Here is a 21,001-nt window from a genome sequence, read left to right on the forward strand (position 1 = left end):
CAGGCGCGCGGCAATTTTTAATATATTTGAAGCTTCTTTCACGCTCGGAACAATACTTTTCTGTACCACGCATTGAGCAACAGAAAGCTATATCAGGTGTTTTCCGTGTTACTCTGCAATTTTCTCAATGACATCTTTCACTTAATTAGGATCTTTGGGAAGTTAATTAGGCCAAAATATGTAATGAGGCTGGATGCAAAAAATAACGTATCCACAAGTTTCGGCAAACCACATTTCCGGTGTTCTGTCCAGCTACGTGGCATTTGCATATCTTTAAACATTGGTGTATGATAGTTGCGACACCCTGTACATGCGTGGAAATTTTCATTCTGCCTCCCAAATATTTTTTTCTCTGGGTGTCCATTCAGATCTTTATTTATATTCTAGCTTTCTTTTGGCTGCCATTTGAAAAGTTTTTTTCAGTGGCCGACAAAGATGCGCATTGAAATCGATTAACGTCGCGTGCCTAATCCTATGTTGTTGATTATAAGCCTCCTTTTCTAAGGTTTGCCTATAGTTATGTCCTGCTGTGCATTGGATTTAAATCTCACTATGGTATTATACTTGCGAGAATTGTGGGTAGATTTACGGTGAGGAACATCAAAGTCCATTGGCTTAAAGGCTGATTAACAGCAGTTCCAATGACTGAGACGATATGAGACACGCACACACACGCACACTCATTTTCACACTTGACAAGATCTCTGTTCACGAAGTTCACACTCTGCCATTACCGTTACGCAACTGCTTTCTAGAGGTGGGCACTATGTATAAGGTATATTGTTATTGCTTGTTTTCCTGCGCATTTACGGAGACTCGTTCGTCGGATCCCTGCTTCACTTCCTCGATTGTTTGCGGTCCATATTAAAAATTGGTAGTTAAATTGCGCTAATCGAGTGTTACGCAACTCCCGAATTTTCGTTCGAAGGTCTCATATGACCGTGCCCTTCAACCTCGAAAGCTCCAAAATAGGTTGAGCTCGGCCGAATACTCCTGTTTCAGCTTTCCTAGGTCGCTTGGATACTTCCAACAAAAGACGGGAGTGAGCATTAATGGAAACTAACCCGAAAAGCTCCCAACCCAAAGCTAGTAATATGTTTGTGCACTGATGCATAGCTTCCTTCAGCCTTTGGAGCATTTCCGTTCAGTAGAGGCGTCCTGACTTATGCCAGCCACGTCCGTGGTGGAAGTGGCACCAATGCTGGCGAGATGCGCACCTTCCGAGCATGGGCCAAACGGTGGTGATCAGGTGCGTCACTGCCGCTCCGGCAAGGTTCAGCCCGTAGAGGAGCGCCACAACGAAACCCAGGGCTGCATGGTGAAAGATGCGAAAGAAGGTTTGATTCCAAGAGAAAAATACTTTGGCGTTAACGTCTGTAACCATGACATATTAGGTACCACGGAAATCAGCGCGCAGTCAAATCAAATTTGCGCAGCAAGGTACCTGCTCATGCTAAGCAACATATAAAATATTTTATCAGAAGCACAGCCATTTTGTGATCACAGCGCCGTCTACGGTCCACCGCCATGCTGCTATGCGGGAGCACGCTGAAGTGTGCACAGCAAACCTGCTGTTGACGACGAGCGACATGTTTTTGCGTTTTCTTGAGAGGTCTTAACAAAGTTTCGTGATTGGTAAACTCCTCAGCGTGTGGGTACTAAGATTTAAGCTTCAATATAACCATGATAACAAACGGCTATAGGCATGAGGCGCTGCCACAGCTCTGCCCGCGATGGAAATAGGAGGTGAGTCAACTCTGAACATTGTCGGTATGTAACATACGTGCATTGTGTCATTACTGTACGGTTAGCCTTCAATGCTATTCAAGTATTACTCACGTTACAACAAGTGTCTGCGGGTGCCGTGCGGTGTGCCGCACCAGCGTGCACCCCAATCAAGGTAACAAGCGAAATACGTTTGGTAGCTTTCGTGCTGTTAAACATGTCGCAGTAGAATTTTCTAAGCATTGTTTACCTGTGGCCCAGGCATCAACCTTTACAAAATAAGGAACTGCAAATGTACTCGACCAAAATTGTTTTCTTTGGACATAGAGCACTCAATAAAACTAGCTGGTGACGGTAGCCGCCAATAGCCGCTATCAAAGCAGATGCACAAGCAATGAATAAATATGGCACTCATGGACCTCGAATGGTGCCTGTGCAAGGGAGACACATCGACTTTGGAGAGCTGAACAATTACTTCGTGCTGCCGTAAATTTCTTTTCTCGTCATACAGTGCGAGATGCGCGTCGTCGGCCAGGGAGCTTGCCGGCGAGATTCTGAAGCGCGGGGGAGCCGATGGGAAGTACGGGCGAAACGCACAAGCTAGATATGCAATTGGTTATAAAACGGAAAACACCTTCATTTTCTTCGTGCGCATGCACTGTTACCATAATACGTCCCCGGTCGGCTTTCACTAGAACAAATGTTGGAATGCACGATAATCTTAGAACACGTTCGAACAACCGAGCCTGTGCGAAGAACTAGTTGACTTCGTCCATCGCCACTGCAGACGCACCGCTTTAGTTCATATTCCCTCTTTGATCATAGGTGCTACGTCCGTGGCACCCATGACGTCGTGTTATGACGTCATGACGTCGCGCAATCATGACGTCGTGACGTCGTGCTACAATGAATCGGCCCTCGGAAGAGCTCGCAGCCGACTTCTATGGTCCGTTCCTAGATAGAAAGCGCCTTGCTAAAAATAGATGATTGTTTGAACTACCTCGAGGAGCGAATCATCAACTCCACAAATAAAGCGTAATCCGTGCTCTTCGAGCACTCTGCGCCTATGATGGCATGCTGCATCAAAGGAAATAGACAACGGTCTCTCGCTCTATGGGACAGAATTCAAGGTATTTGCAGGACAGCCTCGTTTCAGACCCCGCAGAGCCGCACCCTCATGACTTCTCGCAAAGTGATGATAAAACAATTTATGAGGGCGCTAAAAAACACGTTCACACCAGTGAACTTTAACACAAAGATTAGAAAGTTGAGCTGCACATGTTCCAAATGTCATATCGCTCAGCAAAATAAAGGACCGCACAAATGCCTTAGGAACGGGGGCAGACCCATCAATATTCTCCCGCGCTACTCCACACTTACTGCAGAGAATACCGACTCCCCAAATATGCACTCATCTGAAATCAAGAATACCAGTGACAACAATTACCGTAAATGAGGAGATGCTTGATGACATCAGTTCCGCACATGTAAGTGATCATTATGCCGACAACAAAGCAACATGTTCACCTTATTCTGTGACCCCATGCCCTACACTTTCGTCGCCATTGAGCGATTGCATGGCTGGATGGCTCCTATAAGCCTACCTTTTGAAACATGGCAGTTGGTTGCACTACCACGCTCTTGTTCTTATTTTTTTTCCTGGCGTCCTACATATATTCTAGAGAAACACACAAAGAATTCTCACCATCAAACTTTTTCAACCAATACTGCGAAATCTGTTTTTGGACGCCTCTGTTGTTGGGGTGTCCCTGCTTTCTTGCCACCAAACCTCCCACCACTTCTTAAAAATCTCTATTGCGGTCTTGTTTACTTTCCTCCTGCTATTCCTGATTCAAAGGGCTCCAATAGGCCATTGTAGCCTCAAATTCCAACTGGGTATATATGTTCACATCCTAATAAAACACATTCCATCGTTTCCCTAGCTTTGCCGCAGCAAGCACATGCTTCTTCGTCCTTGATGTAACCTCGCTCTAAGGCAGACTGAACTTGCTTAGAAAAATCACGAGCTTTCCTTTCAGTTATCATAAATTGTTTCTTTCCTGATTGCATTTTTCCTTTGACCTAGTTACTCATAGCAAGTTTATTTTCCGTTGCCACCACCGATGAGATTGTCTTAGTCTTTGACACTTTGCGTATGACGTTTTTTGTTACCATATTGCTTAATATACCGGTCGCATACTTGCTGGTGAGATTCCTGGTTCCTTTCCTCCACTGAATCAATGTTTTTTCCAGTACAAATATCTGAAGCCATTTACTTTCTTCCATATTCCACAGTCGTTTTTCAAGATCAATTTTACTGTGAGCTTCTCTCACTTCAAAGTTTGTCCAGCCCATATCACCCTGCATAACTTCACTTGTAGTCTCCCCGTGAGCGCCCAATGTGAGGGTCCCACTGACCTTTGGTTGCCATCGAGTCCTGATTGTACCGCTAATTTCGAGCAAAGAATTGCATTTCCAAATGTAAATCCTGCAACCATTACACCTTCCCACAAACCCCTAAGCACGTCGTAGATATTGTATTCCGATAGCATTCTGTGTTTCAATATGGGGGTATTTATTTACCATTTTGCTATTACTGTATTTTTCTGTCTCCTGATATCTATCGCCTTCGTTTTTCTATACATCGGGGTATTTATATTCTTTTAACCGAGGTATTTCCTGGTCCACATTAGCAATGTGTTTCCACTGTTTTCATTTATTGCCTTAAGGCCCGCTTTTAACCCTAAATTTTAGTCATAAATTGTCTATTTCTTTGGCCCAGATATCATTCAGACGTTGTATATCACTTTGCTTGTTATCAGGCAACACAGTTCCGTCCGCATAAAATAAACCTAGAAGCTGCTGCTCAAATATTGTGGCCACTCATTTGTATCAGACGTTAAACCCGATATTTATTACTTCCAGGGCCCCTTCCATTTTTGCCAAGTACATCATAAACATCAGCAGCGACACAGGGCACCCTTGACCCTTGGTAATATGAACTTCCTCCTTCTTTCTCAACCCTTACTACACAACGCAAATTGTGCTTTCTCGCTAAATCTTCATGAAAAGCTGTATACAGTCCTTGTCTACACCTTCCTTTTACAGAATATCTGAGAAAATGTTGCCGTATGCGTTGTCATACGCACCGGTGATCTCTAATAAAGCCACCTATAATGGTCTCTTTTCGTCTCTGGATAGTTTTATGCACTATCAGAACAAATAAGTTCACAGCCAGATGCCTACCGACTCTGAAGCCATTGTGAAGTTCTCCCGATATAATATTGTTTTTTTCAGTGTTAAACAATCGCTTCCATTTCTAGCCTGCTTATTATCGATCTAATGTTGTTATACGGTGGTTATTGCGCTATAAACACACGGACAACAGAAGTAGAAGTGGACATGACGGCCTGTCCACTTCAACTTCTGTTGTCAGCGTCTTAATGGTACAGTAACCCCTGCATTTCAAGTTGAACTTACACCAACTAGCCCAACTTCCCGCTCTAGTACCGATGTAATAGTAAACCGGCTATATGATAGAATTGCTTGTTTTTCCCGCTTACGCTTATAAATTCATTCTGCTTTGTCGGAAACTGACTGTTACTCGCCTATCTTCTAGGCTTGCTTCTACTGCTTTCAACAGAGCTTCTTTACTTTTTCTCCCCAGCCCATTAACCAGCCTAACGGGGACGTGCTCTAAACAAGTGACTGTGTTTTGGAGGGCTCTCTTCAGGTTTCTTCTAGCTGAAATTTCTCAGCACCAGCTCCTTTTGCGTGCGGTTCTCGTTCAGGCTCTTTTTTTCAGAAACCACTTCGCCATTGCCTTGAAATAATTCAGCTCCTATTTTTCGAATGCACTTCTGCGCCACATACTCTTACAGTTTCTTTGAAGCTTCTTCTAAAATATTCGCAAATAGTTGTAGATGCTGCCATATAGCTTTCTCTAGATGGCTAAACTTAGATCGAATAAGACCAGACGAAAGGAAGGTTGAAGTCATTTTAAACATGGAGAGCCCAAGCAACAAGACCGAACAGAGCTGCACAGCTTTAATGGAATGGCAACATACCTTACCACATTTAGTCCAAAGTCCCGCAACCACTTACTCTTGTGTTCTCATGGAAGCAATGATTTGCTCGGGGGGCTCTACTAGAGCACGCTTTCAACATATGGAAGTCAGTGCTCTTGTTCTGCCCTGTTCTTCAAGTTTACGATCAACAACAGAAACAATCTTTACTACAGACGCATCGTTCTTCATACTGGGGGCATTAATACTGCAGGAGCAAACGTATGGCAAATTGGTGATTGCTTATGCCTCAAGATTACTGTCAAGGACCGAGAAGCACTACGAAGAAATTGAGGAAGAGGCCTTTGGTTCGGCCTCGATGCGTGACAAGTTCAAAGATTACTTTCTTGGCAGGCAGTTTACGTTAGAGACGGATCTTAAACCTTTGCTTTCCATGTTCACATCAATCAGCCTTGACGATCTTACACCCAGATTGAAGCCTGCTACTTTGACTGCTGGGCAAAAAAGGGTGGCCCTGCAGGCGGAATAACTAGTGAACCTAAAGCACTTCTACCAGCATCATCTTAGTTCTACCAAGCTGACACCTCAACTGCTGGATCAAGGGAGCTTACGGAGTTTCTACGAACAGAACTGGCAACATCAAAGAAAAACTTTCGACAGACGCTGGAGCTCTGCTGGAGCTCTTCTAAGGACACGAGGTCTGGTCGACCGACCTGAAGCTCAAAGCGAAATTACAAGCCTCAGCCGATGAGCACCATTCCTACTGAGTTAAAGCCGACACAGGTGCTGTATTGAAACGTGTACTTGTTTGTCTTTATCGAGAGGCTCGTTTCACCGCCTACCAAGTACAGTGCAAGACGCGCCTGCATGTATCGGGAATTTCTGGAATGTTATCGATGCTTCCATCCGCTGTCTGCGACGGAACCTTGTGTAATCTGATTGCATTTGTGTGCGACGCGAATAATGTAAAACTTTGTGGAAGGCACGCGGGTCCCAGCGATTGCTCTGGAACATTCGACGACTAATGTATAAAAGCCGACGCGCTTGACCCGCTGATCAAGTTTTCGACGATCGCCGACTGTGTTCGCCGCTTTCGCCATTGTTTGAGTGTAGCCTGTTTTTAAGGGCACAAGCTCGTCCAATAAAACGCTAGTTTCGTCTTTGCCAGTTTCGCTGCTTTTTTCACTGCCACTACCACATGACATCTGTTGGAGGTTCGTGTATGGGACGCCCCCGCAAAGCCGCGAAACAAGCCCGAAGCCCGAGGACAAAACCAACATCACCCAAGACCAGCGTGCTAGCCGCAGACTGCAAGGACTGCCCCCAGAGCACGGACTTCTGCCTGAGAAGACAAAGAAGATCGTGGCCAAGACAACCCCAATAGCTGCCCCAGCGTTCCCCGTTATCCTGCAACAACCTCGCGACCCACTGACCTTCCATGGAGCAGCGACTGAAGACTGGGAATCCTGGCTGGAGACATACGAACGAATCGCCGCTTTCAACAACTGGGACTCCGACGACAAGCTGCGACATGTATACTTTGCCTTAGAAGATGCCGCCAGAACATGGTTTGAGAGCCAAGAGTTGACCATGATAACGTGGGACCTGTTCTGTAGCGGCTTCCTGCGCACTTTTCCGAGCGTCATACGCAAGGAGAGGGCCGAAACTATGCTGGACGCCCGAGTGCAGCTACCTAACGAGCACGTTGATATCTTTATGGAAGAGATGAGCCCTCTGTTCCGCCACGCCAACCGAGATATGCCCGAGGAGAAAAATGTCCGGCGACTCATGCGTGGTGTGAAGGAAGAACTTTTCGGCGCAATGATACGAAACCCACCGAAAACCCTAGAAGAATTCCTCCGCGAGGCCACCAGCATCGGGAAGACACTCGAGATGCGGAATCGGCAATTCAACCACCGCACGAACTCTACCAACTAGGCAGGAATTCAATCACTGGCCCCCAGCGATCTCCGCGAGACCATCCGGGCTATTGTGAGCGAAGAACTGCGCAAGGTCTTGCCTTCGTCGCAGCTTCAACTGGCCTCGATCGCCGACATCGTGAATGAAGACGTGCAGCAATAGGTTGGAGTTCCTGAGGTGCAAACACAATTACCGCAGGCCCAACCAGAAGCGATGAGATACGCCGCCGTCGCACGCCGTCAAGGTCCCCCTCCGCGACCGCGCCAGGGCTCCGCGACCACGCCCTGTAACGCGGCAATTCCGTCGTCCGCCGCCACCGCCGCAAGCATGCCCACCCGTCGCCCAACGCAACTAAGCGAGGAAGATGGACATTTGATGAGCCCCCGACCGGCGCCCACTGTGCTATCACTACGGAGAAGCCGGCCATGTGCACCGCCGATGCCCATTCCGGAAGATAGGACTCCGAGGTTTCGCCGGTAACGCGCCGCGACCACAGCTTGGCGAACGACCTAGCGATATCTCCCACTACCTCGCCACCACTCAGTGGAGCACTCGACGACCGTAACGTTCGCCGTGACCAGGCCGCTACCTGTTGCCGCAGCGCCCACCATACACTGGCCCAGCCTGGGGCGCGCCTGCGAGCCCATATCTGGGAACCAATGCATATATATCCATATCGGAGAAACAAACTGCAACCAATGGACGTGCGGTTGCTGTTCGTGGAACTGACGAAGGTCTGCCGCCGACGAAAACGCCGAAGAAACTACCTCGACGACATAACGGCACGCCGCCGTCCCGACACAGTCAGGAAGCCAAGACTACACCGACGAAAGACGACTTCACGACGCGACGTACCAGCTTCAGTTCAACACCACGCAGCCGTGGTCCGACGCCAAGACCTAACTGCAACGCCAGACAAAAAATCACCGACCTCGACGTGCTTCTCAACGGCCACGCAGTTACCGCTTTAGTGGACACAGGGGCCGATTACTCCCTAATGAGTGGACACATCACCGCCCAGTTGATGAAAGTTAAAACTGCTTGGGAAGGCCTTCAAATTCTATTATTCTACAACCTTATTATTAAATTCTATTATTCTATTATTCTACAACCGAAAAGTAATGCCTCGCCATCGTTTGGGCTACAGCGAAATTTCGCCCTTACCTATATGACAGGCCATTCAAAGTAGTCAGCGACCATCACGTCTTGTGTTGGCTAGCGAATTTAAAGGATCACTCAGGACGGCTGGAACGGTGGAGCCTGAGACTGCAAGAATATGATATCACGGTAACCTATAAGTCCGGACAAAAACACTGATGCCGATTGCCTATCACGCGCCCCCATTGACTCGCCGCCGCAAAATGACGAAGATGACGACGCCTTCCTTGGCATTTTAAGCGCGGAAGACTTCGCTGAACAGCAGCGAGCAGACCCGGAGTTGAGAAACCTCGTCGAGTATTTGGAAGGGCACACCGACGTTGTCCATAGGGCATTTAAGAGAGGATTGTCTTCGTTCTCGCTTCAAAACAACCTACTCGTAAAGAAGAACTTCTCACCAGTGTGTGCCAATTACCTTCTTGTTGTCCCGTCAGGACTGCGTCCAGGAGTATTGCACGCCCTACATGACGATCCGACCGCTGGACACCTCGGATTTTCCCGGACACTATCGGGGATACAGGAAAGGTATTATTGGCCGCGCCTGACCGCCGACGTCGCCTGTTATGTCAGAACATGCTGAGACTGTCAGCGACGCAAGACACCGCCGACAAGGCCAGCCGGATTACAACTACAGCCGATCGTGCCTCCTTTTCGACAATTCCAGCAGATTCGGATGAACTTGTTGGGACCCTTTCCGACGTCAACAACCGGAAATAAGTTGATCGTCGGGGCAACGGACTACCTCACCCGCTTCGCTCAAACTAAAGCATTGCCGAAAGGTAGCGCAGCCGAAGTGGCGAACATATCCAGCTTTTCTGGACACGTACCAACTAGCGCCCCAAGCGGCCCCGGCACGAAGCTAGCGCGTTTTCAATGGAACGAGCGGGTTTTTCGCGAATAACAAAAGCTGCAGGTCGATTATCAAAAAACGCAGGTGACAGACGTGTTCTGGAAGACAATCCACACGAGCCAAGTGCAGTGATCACTCTATGGCACGTAAGAATTTTGTTCCCACAGCGGTTAAAGATTTAGCAATGGAAGCCTATGGAAACGACGAAAATTTGTACTCCATTTTCGAGGCAAGAACCGCGGCTGTGATTACACTACGGCTTCTATCGCAATACGCAGTGCAGCGTATGTAGTCCGGAGACTCAGCTTTCGACTGATGCCTAGCTCGACTCTCCACACACGGCGTAACACTGTTCCCAAAAGCGTTTTTTGTAACACTGTCGTGAAAATTTACGTGGTGTCTATAAAAAGACGTTCGTACGCCTGCGCGAACCCTTGGAAGCCGTGGCCGAGCGGTAGAATTGCGCGCACCTTTAGTCACGCTTCGCGGTGGCCGCGGTTCGATTCTCGCTTCGGTCTTCTTTTTTTTCCGCATAGGACCTAGTTTTGTAGTCTCTCACTAGATGGCAAAAACGCAAAACCCAACATTTGCTTTCGGTTCTGGTTTTTCAGCGGCGCAGTTTTTTTTTAGAGCCGCATAGGACTTAGTTTTATAGTCTCCCACCAGATGGAAGAAACACAAAACTCATGATTTGCTTTCGGTTCTGGTTTTCCAGTCGTTCTCTTGAAATATTATGTTTTCTATTTTTCCTTCCTAAAACACAGCAATGTCGTGTTCATTTGTTAGGTCATCGCATTTATGAAGGTTTTATTCATTGGACATCACAACTAGAAGCTTGCGCAAAGCTTTGTGCTACGCAAAAAAAAAAAAAAACTTTCGTGCTCTGTAGCGTGGCACCTGGGAGAACAAAATGGCCATTCTTATTGCGTCCTTCTGGAAGGTGCGTTTTCTTCGACTTTCCCATGTCTTTAATACTCCGAGCGAATGAGGTCAACCTGGGCCACAATGCCACCCGGTGGCCAGTGCCATTCCTACGCAACATTCGTGCGGAACAAAGTGTCTGCTAAGCTGAGTCGCTGCCCGAACGTTAATTATTTCTAAAGATTCATCCAATTAAGAAATGCACCAAATAGGAGATGTGCAGCGTGTGGATTAATAGCTACTGGTAATGTGTCCCCTACAGCCAAGTGGTATGAATCCGTAGGTGTGGCCGTAAAAAAACAATTTGAATAAATGTCCCGTGCTCTGTCTGCCCCGGTCGCTCTACAGAGAAGCTAGCTTGGCTAGCCGTCAGTATTTAGGATCAACATATGGCGTCACTCGTTCGGTGCAGTTGCTTTTAATGCGAAGCATTCTTTGGTGAGTGCCCCAGTGATCTGGTAGCAAAATCGTGCGAAATCGTGTCTGTAACGCCAAAAAACTTGACGCATTTCCCATATGAATACATAGGTCTTTATAAAAGGGGGTGTGGTGGCCAACTTGAAATTGGAAGTGGCGTCAGCACAAATTTGGCCGTGATACAGGGATTGGTCAAGTTGAATGTGGTAGTGATATGGGAGTGGCCCAACCTAAATTTGGGGTGAAATGGTAGTGAGCCAAGCTGAATGTGAGGCTGATATGGGGGTGGCTCAACCTAAATTTGAGGTGATATAGGGGTGGGTAAGCCTAAGTTTGGGGGAATATGGGGGGTGGGCCATCCTGGATTTGGGGAGCATACGGGGGTGGGAGAACCTAAATTTGGGAGAAATATGGGGGGTGGGCCACCCTAACCATGGGGCTGATATGGGGCTGGGTGAAGCTGAATCGGGGGTGATACGGGGGTGGGCTAAACTAAATGTGGGAGTGATTTGCGGTGGGCCATCCTAAATTTGAGGTGATAGAGGGCTGGGCTAGGCTAAGTTTGGGGCTGATATGGTGGTGGGCGAACCTGGATTTGGGGATGATATGGGGGTGGGCCAACCTAAATTTGGGGCTGACATGGGGTCGGGCTAACCTAACCATGGGGGTGATGCGCGGCTGGGCCAAGCTGAATTGGAGGGTAAAATATGGGTGGACTAACCTTAGTTGGTGGGCGATTTGCAGTGGGCCATCCTAAATTTGAGGTGATCGAGGGTTGCGCCAGCGTTAGTTTGGGGCTGATATGGGGATGGGCCAACCTAGATTTTCGGGTGGTATTGGAGTGGGCCAATCTAAATTTGGTGGTGTCGTGGAGGCGGGCCAATCTATATTTGGGGGTGATCCTACCTAAATGTGGGAGCAATCTCGGGGACGGCCAATCTGAATTTGGGGGCGATATGGGGGTGGGCCAACCTAAATTTTGGGATGCGTCGGCTCGAAATTTGGAGGACGATTTATGGAAATTCGTCTGTGGACCAACTTGAAAATTAGGGGTGGCCCAATTGAAATTCGAGTTTAAGCCAACTTGAGGTTTAAGGCTGGGCAAAAAGAAAATAGGGCGTGGCCGACTTTAAACTTGAGGGTGGGCCAATTTAAATTTGAGGGTGTGCCAACTTGAAATTTGGGGGTGGGCCTACTTATTGTTTGGGGTGGGCCAATTGAAATTTGGGGGCCTGTTTACGAATAGTTAGACAACACCAGTGGTGTTTTTGCATATTTTTCATCATCGCAAAGTACGTACGTCAATACTTGTTACCTATATCCCTCAAGGTGAGCTACCACTCGAGCCTTCCCAGCCCACTGAGCTAATGATGTCATGGGTGTGCTCTCATCGTGACGACTGCGACGTTCAATGTGGAGATCCACAAAAACAAATCGCAGACCGAGCTGACAATTTTCAACACTACTCGCTCGTGCTAGACGCAACACAAGCTTACAACGATCATAATTAAACTTTCAATCGCACGCTAGTCGACACGTTCTCAGTGCAGAATTTCGTCAATCATCTGGATAGAAACCATGCTGGATGTTTTACTGTTATGTTGGGCCGTTTTTCACGAAAGCCTTTCCCACAAAGACAATACATTTTTGAGATTGACGAGGCAAGCTAGTAATACGAAGCAAACGTATAAAGGGTCATAGTGATTTCTCAAAAAATATGTTAGGTAAATAAGATTTCAGATGGTATTATTTAGACCGGGCATGACAACGATTTCTTCCCGCCTGTCACAGCGCTTTCACCGAAAACCTAATCATTTTGCTCAAACGCGTTGCCCCAATACTACATGTGCTGAATGTAGAAAAGTGCGGTGCGTGGTCACAGCTTCAAAGCCAGTCTATTTTGTGTACTGTTGTTGATATTGTAGAAATGTGGAGTTTTACTCTTCATAAGAGCACAAAAAGAAAAAAAAATATTACAGATAGTAGCTGAGCGCAAAGTACATTGGAAGATCTGAAACCAGCAATTATTTTTAATTTGCGGGTTGGTCTTCCCTGCTGGTAGATTGCTGTCCGATCACTTCAACGAAGTTTGTTTGTGTGCAACTGCAGCAAAAACAAAGATACTATCATTTCATTGCGAGGACCTTTATGCCATTCACACGCACAATAAGGACACCAGATAATTGACACTGTCAGTTTATAAACTGATTTTGTTTTGCTAATTTCAGTGTAGCGTGGTGTCTGCGAACGGAGTATTTTCTTAGTATCAGTCCAGTGTTAGCAGTGCGAAGCAGTTCGGTCTATCATCTCCGTGAGGCCATACTAGCCATTGTAGCGCTTGACTCCAGGCCAAGTGCTAAAAACTTGGTGTGCTTCGTCCTATCCGCAGGTGGTCCATCCATTCTGTGATGGTGGCCTCCTCCTCATTTTAGCTTCACCATCGCGAGAGTGCGCAGAGAAAGGAAGCTTTCTTCACTATCAGCCCCAGCGGGGTTCCACCACTCGTAACTGCTGCAATTTGCAGCAGTTACGGCTGGGCATGCCACCTACATCCTTAGTTTCACAATGGCTCATCATAATCATCATCAGCCTGGTTACGCCCACTGCAGGGCAAAGGTCTCACCCATACTTCTCCAACAACCCCGGTCATGTACTAATTGTGGCCATGCCGTGCCTGCAAACTTCTTAATCTCATCCGCTCACCTAACTTTCTGCCGCCCCCTGCTACGCTTCCCTTCGCTTGGTATCCAGTCCGTAACCCTTAAGAGGAAGCTTTAGCTCGAGTGCTCCTATCTAAATACATGTAAAAGGAGAATTCGTTTTTTTCGGCAACCACTGCACCAAATTTGACGAGGTTTGTTGCATTTAAAAGAAAAACATAAAATCTAGTGACTGTTGGTTTCGAATTTTCGATTTAGGTCGTCAATTTTTTATTAAAAATTGGCGAAAATCGAAACTTTTCAAAAAACGAAACTATCAAGTTTACAACTCCGTAACTCAACCACTAAAAATGATAATACAATTCTGTGAATGGCATCTAGTAGTACATCCAAAGCGAACAAAATCGATATGTTGCACATGAATATAAAAAATGTATTCATAGGGAAATACAACTTTTGCAAAACCGTTCTAACCAACGTAACAAATTCACGTAAGATGGAAAATGACATATTGAATTTGTCCGCTTTGAATGATCTAATGGATGCCGTTTACAGAACCGCGATATCAGTTCTTGATGCATAGCTATCGATTTGTAAACTTCCTGCTTCTATTTTTTTCAAACGGTCAAATATTTGAAAATCGTTTTAAAAAAATTCAAGCCTTAAATCGAAATTCCGCTTCCAACAGTCACTAGAATTTAACTTTTTCTTTCAAATGCAACAAATTTCCTCAAAATCGGTCCGGGGGTTATCTCATAAAAACGTTTTTGCGTTTTACATGTATTTGAATAGGCCGCGTCGGAGTTGGGCCCGAGCTAAAGCTTCCTCTTAATGACCATCGGTTATCTTCCCTCCTCAATACATGTCCTGCCCATGCCCATTTCTTTTTCTTGATTTCAACTAAGATGTCATTAACTCGCGTTTGTTCCCTCACTCAATCTGCTCTTTTCTTATCCCTTAACGTTACACCTATCATTCTTCTTTCCATAGCTCGTTGCGTCGTCCTCAATTTGAGTAGAACCCTTTTCGTAAGCCTCCAGGTTTCTGCCCCGTAGGTGAGTACTGGTAAGACACAGCTATTATATACTTTTCTCTTGAGGGATAATGGCAACCTGCTGTTCATGATCTGAGAATGCCTGCCAAGTGCACCCCAGCCCATTCTTATTCTTCTGATTATTTCCGTCTCATGATCCGGATCCGCCGTCACTACCTGCCCTAAGTAGATGTATTCCCTTACGACTTCCAGTGCCTCGCGGCCTATTGTAAATTGCTGTTCTCTTCCGAGACTGTTAAGCATTACTTTAGTTTTCTGCAAATTAATTTTTAGACCCACTCTTCTGCTTTGCCTCTCCAGGTCAGTGAGCATGCATTGCAATTGGTCCCCTGAGTTACTATGCAAGGCAATATCATCAGCGAATCGCAAGTTACTAAGGTATTCTCCATTAACCTTTATCCCCAATTCTTCCCAATCCAGGTCTCTGAATACCTCCTGTAAACACGCTGTGAATAGCATTGGAGATATCGTATCTCCCTGCCTGACGCCTTTCTTTATTGGGATTTTGTTGCTTGCTTTATGGAGGACTATGGTGGCTGTGGAGCCGCTATAGATATCTTTCAGCATTTTTACATACGGCTCGTCTACACCCTGATTCCGTAATGCCTCCATGACTGCTGAGGTTTCGACAGAATCAAACGCTTTCTCGTAATCAATGAAAGCTATATATAAGGGTTGGTTATATTCCGCACATTTCTCTATCACCTGATTGATAGTGTGAATATGATCTATTGTTGAGTGGCCTTTACGGAATCCTGCCTGGTCCTTTCTTGACAGAAGTCTAAGGTGCTCCTGATTCTATATGCAATTACCTTAGTAAATAGTTTGTACGCAACGGACAGTAAGCTGATCGGTCTATAATTTTTCAAGTCTTTGGCGTCCGCTTTCTTATGGATTAGGATTATGTTAGCGTTCTTCCAAGATTCGGGTACGCTCGAGGTCATGAGGCATTGCGTATACAGGGTGGCCAGTTTCTCTAGAACAATCTGTCCACCATCCTTTAACAAATCTGCTGTTACCTGGTCCTCCCCAGCTGCCTTCCCCCTTTGCATATCTCCCAAGGCTTTCTTTACTTCTTCCGGCATTACCTTTGGGATTTCGAATTCGTCTAGACTATTTTCTCTTCCATTATCGTCGTGGGTGCCACTGGTACTGTATAAATCTCTATAGAACTCCTCTGCCACTTGAACTATCTCATCCATATTAGTAATGATATTGCCGGCTTTGTCTCTTAACGCATACATCTGATTCTTGCCAATTCCTAGTTTCTTTACTGTTTTTAGGCTTCTTCCGTTCCTGAGAGCATGTTCAATTCTATCCATATTATATTTCCTTATGTCAGCTGTCTTACGCTTGTTGATTAACTTCGAAAGTTCTGCCAGTTCTGCGCGTGCTGCCACAATGGCTATCGCGCGCAGAAAAAGTAGAGCTGTGGTCGCTATCACTACCACGAACCCATGTCAATGCAGATGTAAGTACCTGGAGGGGCTGGGCATGCTAACTTCTGCGCTACGACCCGCCGGCGCCACCTCAGATTTTCTATGCATACCTGCTTCTTGTTTCTATTGCACACGCATGCAGGACAAACGCGGATAAGTAATTGGATTAGATTGGGAAAACGTTTATTGAGCCTGCAGTAAAGCGCGAAGGCGCGCTTCGGACGTGACCTACGTCGTCATCGTGGTGGTGTTAGGAATGGCCGTACGGGGTGGCAACGTGCCAGCTTTCAGCCCGCAGCACCTGTTCCAATCCCACCAGACAGGGCGCACTTCAGAGAACTGCGGATGACCGGCAGCCACGTGGCGCACGGTCAACTCAGGAATGTGGTACTCGGCTGCGCCACCCGAGACAAAGCAGAGTTCTACGAAGCCCTCTGACGTCGGCTCCGGACCCTTTTCCCCTGTGCGTGTGTGCGGCACGTGTTTGTGAGCCCTCCGCCAGAAGGGCTGGTCCACGGGGACATCGAACTATGACGTCGAGCGGAGAGCTTATAAGCAGCGTTTACCGGCTGCTAGAGCGTGCTCGTCGTCGGGAGCTGAGTGCTCGTTGTCATGCTAGAAATGTACTAGTGAGCTGTGTGCTCGTAAGCTGTTTGCTGTATGATAGTCTTGCGGGCTCCATATGGGAGTCGCGCTAAACTGCCAATGTATCTTCCTTAAAATGTTAATATGTAAATAAATCCTGCTCGCCTAGTCCTGTCGCCACAAGGTCCTCCCTACGGCTACGACTGCCGACTCTTACAGCGGGTGCTCTGCGAGGATCCCCGCTCGCCGTTGCCGGCTCACCAGGCTCCTGCCTAGCCATCGCCTCGGTGACCTGCTCGACGGCCTGTAGTTGTATTTCTTGGTCTTCGCTCCACGTTGCTTCCTCAAGCTGCGGCGGTATATGTCCTGAGTTAGCTTGGCTTGGATGTTTGGAGCAATCCCATAGCATGTGCTCGAATGTGGCCTTCTCCCTGCAGCACGCTCTGCACTTGTCATGGTGGTGCGATTCTGGTTACATCCTATGCAATAGCGCCGGGCTTGGAAGTGTTCTCGTTTGTAGTTACCTGAACAGCACGGCCTGCGACCTGCTGAGCCCTTTGCAGGGCGGCGGGAGAAGTCTACGGGGCAGCCGAAAGCCTTGGTCAGTTCGTTATAGGTGGTCATCCGGTCTTTGGCGCTGAAACACAGCGGGCAGCCATTGCCTTGGGGGCGGTCGGTTAATCCTCGCGCTCGGGCGTGTGCCGTTTCGTTGCGATTGGCATGCTTCTCCGACGCTTGTCCTGCGTGCTCCGGGAACCACTTGATTCGAGTCCTCTTGTCGCGGTATGCCTGTCGGAGCAGGACGCGTGCCGACGTTGGGGCAATTCTTCCTTTGGCGTAGTTCCTCACCGCCTGTCTGGAGTCGCTGAGGATCATGTGGCATTCTCGGGTTACGATGGCCAGGGCGATGGCTATTTCTTCTGCTTCCTCCACTTGCTTGCTCGATGTGCTGGCAGTCGCCCGCACGGAGTCGACCACCGCGATCGCGAAGCAGTTGCGGCCGGCATATTCGGCTGCATCCACGTATCTGGCACCGGTGTCTTCCGCGTGCAGGTCCGTTAGTGCCTTGGCTATAGCGCGTCTTCTGCCTTCGTTGAATTCCGGATGCATGCTCTTCGGCAAGGGGTCAACCTGCGCGTTTCATCGTACGTGGTCGGGGACGGGGCATTTTGGTCCCTGCTGTTCATGATAACCGATGCCTAGACTGCACAGGATCTTTCTGCCGGCCTTTGTTGATGACAATCTTTCCAACTGAGCGGCTCTTTGCGCTTCGATGACCTCGTCGAGCGTGTTGTGTATGCCCAGCTGGAGGAGACGTTTCATGTTGGTAGTTTCAAGTAGACCGAGGGGTGTCTTGTAAGCCCTCCGGATTAGGATGTCTTTTCACCCACTTGTGGAAGGCTGCCACGTACACTGGCAGAGTACGAAGGAGTGTATAAGCCTGATGAAGTTTTCCTCCTTCATGACTCCCTTCTTGGTGGTAACGCGCTTGAGCAGTCTGCTGGCATTGGACGCCTCACCCATGCTGAGGGTGATGGTGTCTCCGTTCCTGCCGAGCGCTTCGATCGTCATGCCCAGGACTCGGATCTTGCTGACCGTCGGTATTGTGTTACCATCCCTGGTGCGGATCTTGATCTTTTCGTGTTTCCTTTGCTTCTTGATTCTGTGCGTTTTGATCGGTTGGTAAAGCGGGAGCTCCAACTTACTTGGGGAGCAACGCAGTCCCGTACCTTCCAAGCTTTCTTCGATCGTGTCGACTGCCGTCTGTGGCGTGGATTTTGTGCGGGCATCACTGTCTCCGTCCACCCACAGCGTAATGTCGCCCGCGTATATCGTGTGCTTCAGTCCTTCAAGCTGGCGTAGTCTTTTGGCAACTTGAATCATAGCAAGAATAAATAGCATGGGTGAGATGACGGAGCCTTGGGAAGTGCCCTGGCTCCCTAATGTCTTCTCGTCCGTCTTCAGGTCGCCGAGTCTGAGCTCCGCCATCTGCCGGTGAGGATGCCTTTGAAATCTTCGTACGACCTCTCGCCTAGGTTTAGATGCGATACCTGCGCGAGGATGGCAGAGTGCGTAACTTTGTCGAAGGCGCTTTCTAGGTGGAGCCCGAGGACGGCTTTGGTGTCCCTAGTTTCGCCGTCGATGACCTGATGTTTGATAAGTAAAAAATCTCAGTGCCCTCCCACTCTCTGAAGAAATACGACCCGCAAAGCTGTGTATGTGGGCCCCTTAATGGTGAACTGCTCCTCCGCCGTATGTGGGCACCGCGTTGCACTGTCTTCGGGATCGGCCCACGTATGGGGAGTGCTTAATGCCTGCTTCACCTCCGCCGCTGGTCGGCCTGGCATGGCGTTACATTCGGGATCAGCCCACGTATGGGGAGAGCTGAACGTTTGCTGCACCTCTGCTGCGGGTCAGGCCGGTATTATGCTATCTTCGGGATTTTGCTCTATACGCGGACGCGATAGTGGGGAAAGTAGCCCTTAAGAGGAACCTTTAGCTCTCGTGGTCCTGTATAAATACATGTAAAAGGAGAACTCGTTTTTCTCCACAACCACTGCATCAAATTTTACAAGGTTTGTTGCACTTGAAAGAAATACTTAAAATCTAGTGACTGTTGGTTTAAAATCTTTTATTTGGGTCATAATTTGTTTATTCAAGATTGGCAAAAATCAAAAATTTTCAGAAAACGAAACCAACTTTACAACTCTGTCTTTCGGCAATCAAAACTGATATCACAATTCTGTACATTGCATCTAACAGCACATCTAAAGCGGACAAAATTGATATAATACGCACGAATCTAAAAAAATTTAGTAATGTGGAAATGCAGCTTTTCCACAACCCTTGTTCACAACGTAACGACTTCACGTGAGATATAAATCGGCATATTGGATTTGTCCGCTTTGAATTGTCTAAAGGATTCTGTTTACATAACCGCGATATCAGTTCTTGATGCGGAGTTATTAATTTGTAAACTTCGTGCTTCTGTATTTTCCGCACTTTTGAATTTTTGAAAATCTTTTACCAGAATTCAAGCCCTAAATAGAAATTTGCCCTTCTAATAGTCACTAGAATTTACCTTTCTCTCCCGAATCCAGCAAAATTTATTAAAATCGACCCAGGGGTTATCTCAGAAAATCGTTTGGGCGTTTTACATTTATGTGAATAGGCCACGTCGGAATTGGGCCCGAGTTAAAGCATACTCTTAACGACTTCGTTGTAAAAAAAGTAATAAAAGAATAAAAGAAAAAAAATCGCCTCAGCCGTCAATATCGCCGCCTCAGATTTTGTCATGATGGCACCGCCACCATCGGCACGGCTTCCTGAGCAGCTACCAAGCTGTTCCCTTTCGTTATCTTCCTTCGCTCGGCGGCAGTGCACTGTCTTGATGCCGACGACACGCTAAATCTGCACCATCATTCCGTCATGCATCGCTTCTGCGACCAAGCAAGCTTTCGGCGGCACACGTTCACTGCCGTATTGACACTAAAACTTTAAAATGCTTGCCTTCGAGAAAGCAGCGTGAATAAAAATGGAACGCAACTATGTGACCATGGGGAACATGTTCACGGGGCCATACTATTGATGACAGCACCACAAAAGGCTAGATGTGCTCAGGTTGACTTTACAGGTTTGGAAGGAAAGACTGACGGGCTAGTTGCTTCATTATCACATTAAGAACAGCACTTAATGTTAGCGCAGTTTGTGTGTGGTTCCCCCTGTGTGTGTCCCGTCGTGAAGTGCTGTTCTTTCTTTGACTTCACAGATGTTCTTTTTCTGCGTCAGTTACGTCTTCCAAGAGTGTTTACTTGGAAAATTTTTGTTCGCATTGCTCTTACAGAAGCATATTTAGTCGAAATTTGTTCGTTTGGCTGCTTAATCTCGAGGACGGGCTCCAAACTGCTCATTTTCTTTAACCACGTAAAAACCCTTACTGAAAATTTAATTACGTAGCTTTGTTAATTACGCAAACAACTTCTCAACTTACTCCGCATCTAGAGGTTACCAATCTGAACACTTGAATGATAAAATGATGTTAACATTGTTTGCATCGTTCGAATGGTTTTGTGTTGTGCAGTTAAAAGCAGCCGGCATATTGATAGTGCTATAGACTTCTTATAAAGTAAGTGTGAAAGTTTGGACAGGTTATCTTGGCACAAATCAACTTCATGAGCTTAAGCACATGACCCAACCTTGCACGTCTGTCTTTACAACCGATTCTCATACATTATACAAGAAGCACC

General features: G+C 47.2%; 1 protein-coding gene across 1 annotated transcript in view; it reads right to left on the bottom strand.

The window, feature by feature from the left end:
* LOC142574420 (receptor expression-enhancing protein 5-like) overlaps positions 1-21,001 on the bottom strand; it is a 208,947-nt gene that overhangs the window by 165,993 nt on the left and 21,953 nt on the right. The window contains exon 2 of the mRNA XM_075683507.1: positions 1,218-1,311. Within this exon, the coding sequence (XP_075539622.1) occupies positions 1,218-1,311 (94 nt within the window). The remainder of the gene's footprint in view (positions 1-1,217; positions 1,312-21,001) is intronic.

The sequence above is a fragment of the Dermacentor variabilis genome, chromosome 3 (genome assembly GCF_050947875.1).
Source record: "Dermacentor variabilis isolate Ectoservices chromosome 3, ASM5094787v1, whole genome shotgun sequence".
NCBI classification, from domain to species: Eukaryota; Metazoa; Arthropoda; class Arachnida; order Ixodida; family Ixodidae; genus Dermacentor; species Dermacentor variabilis.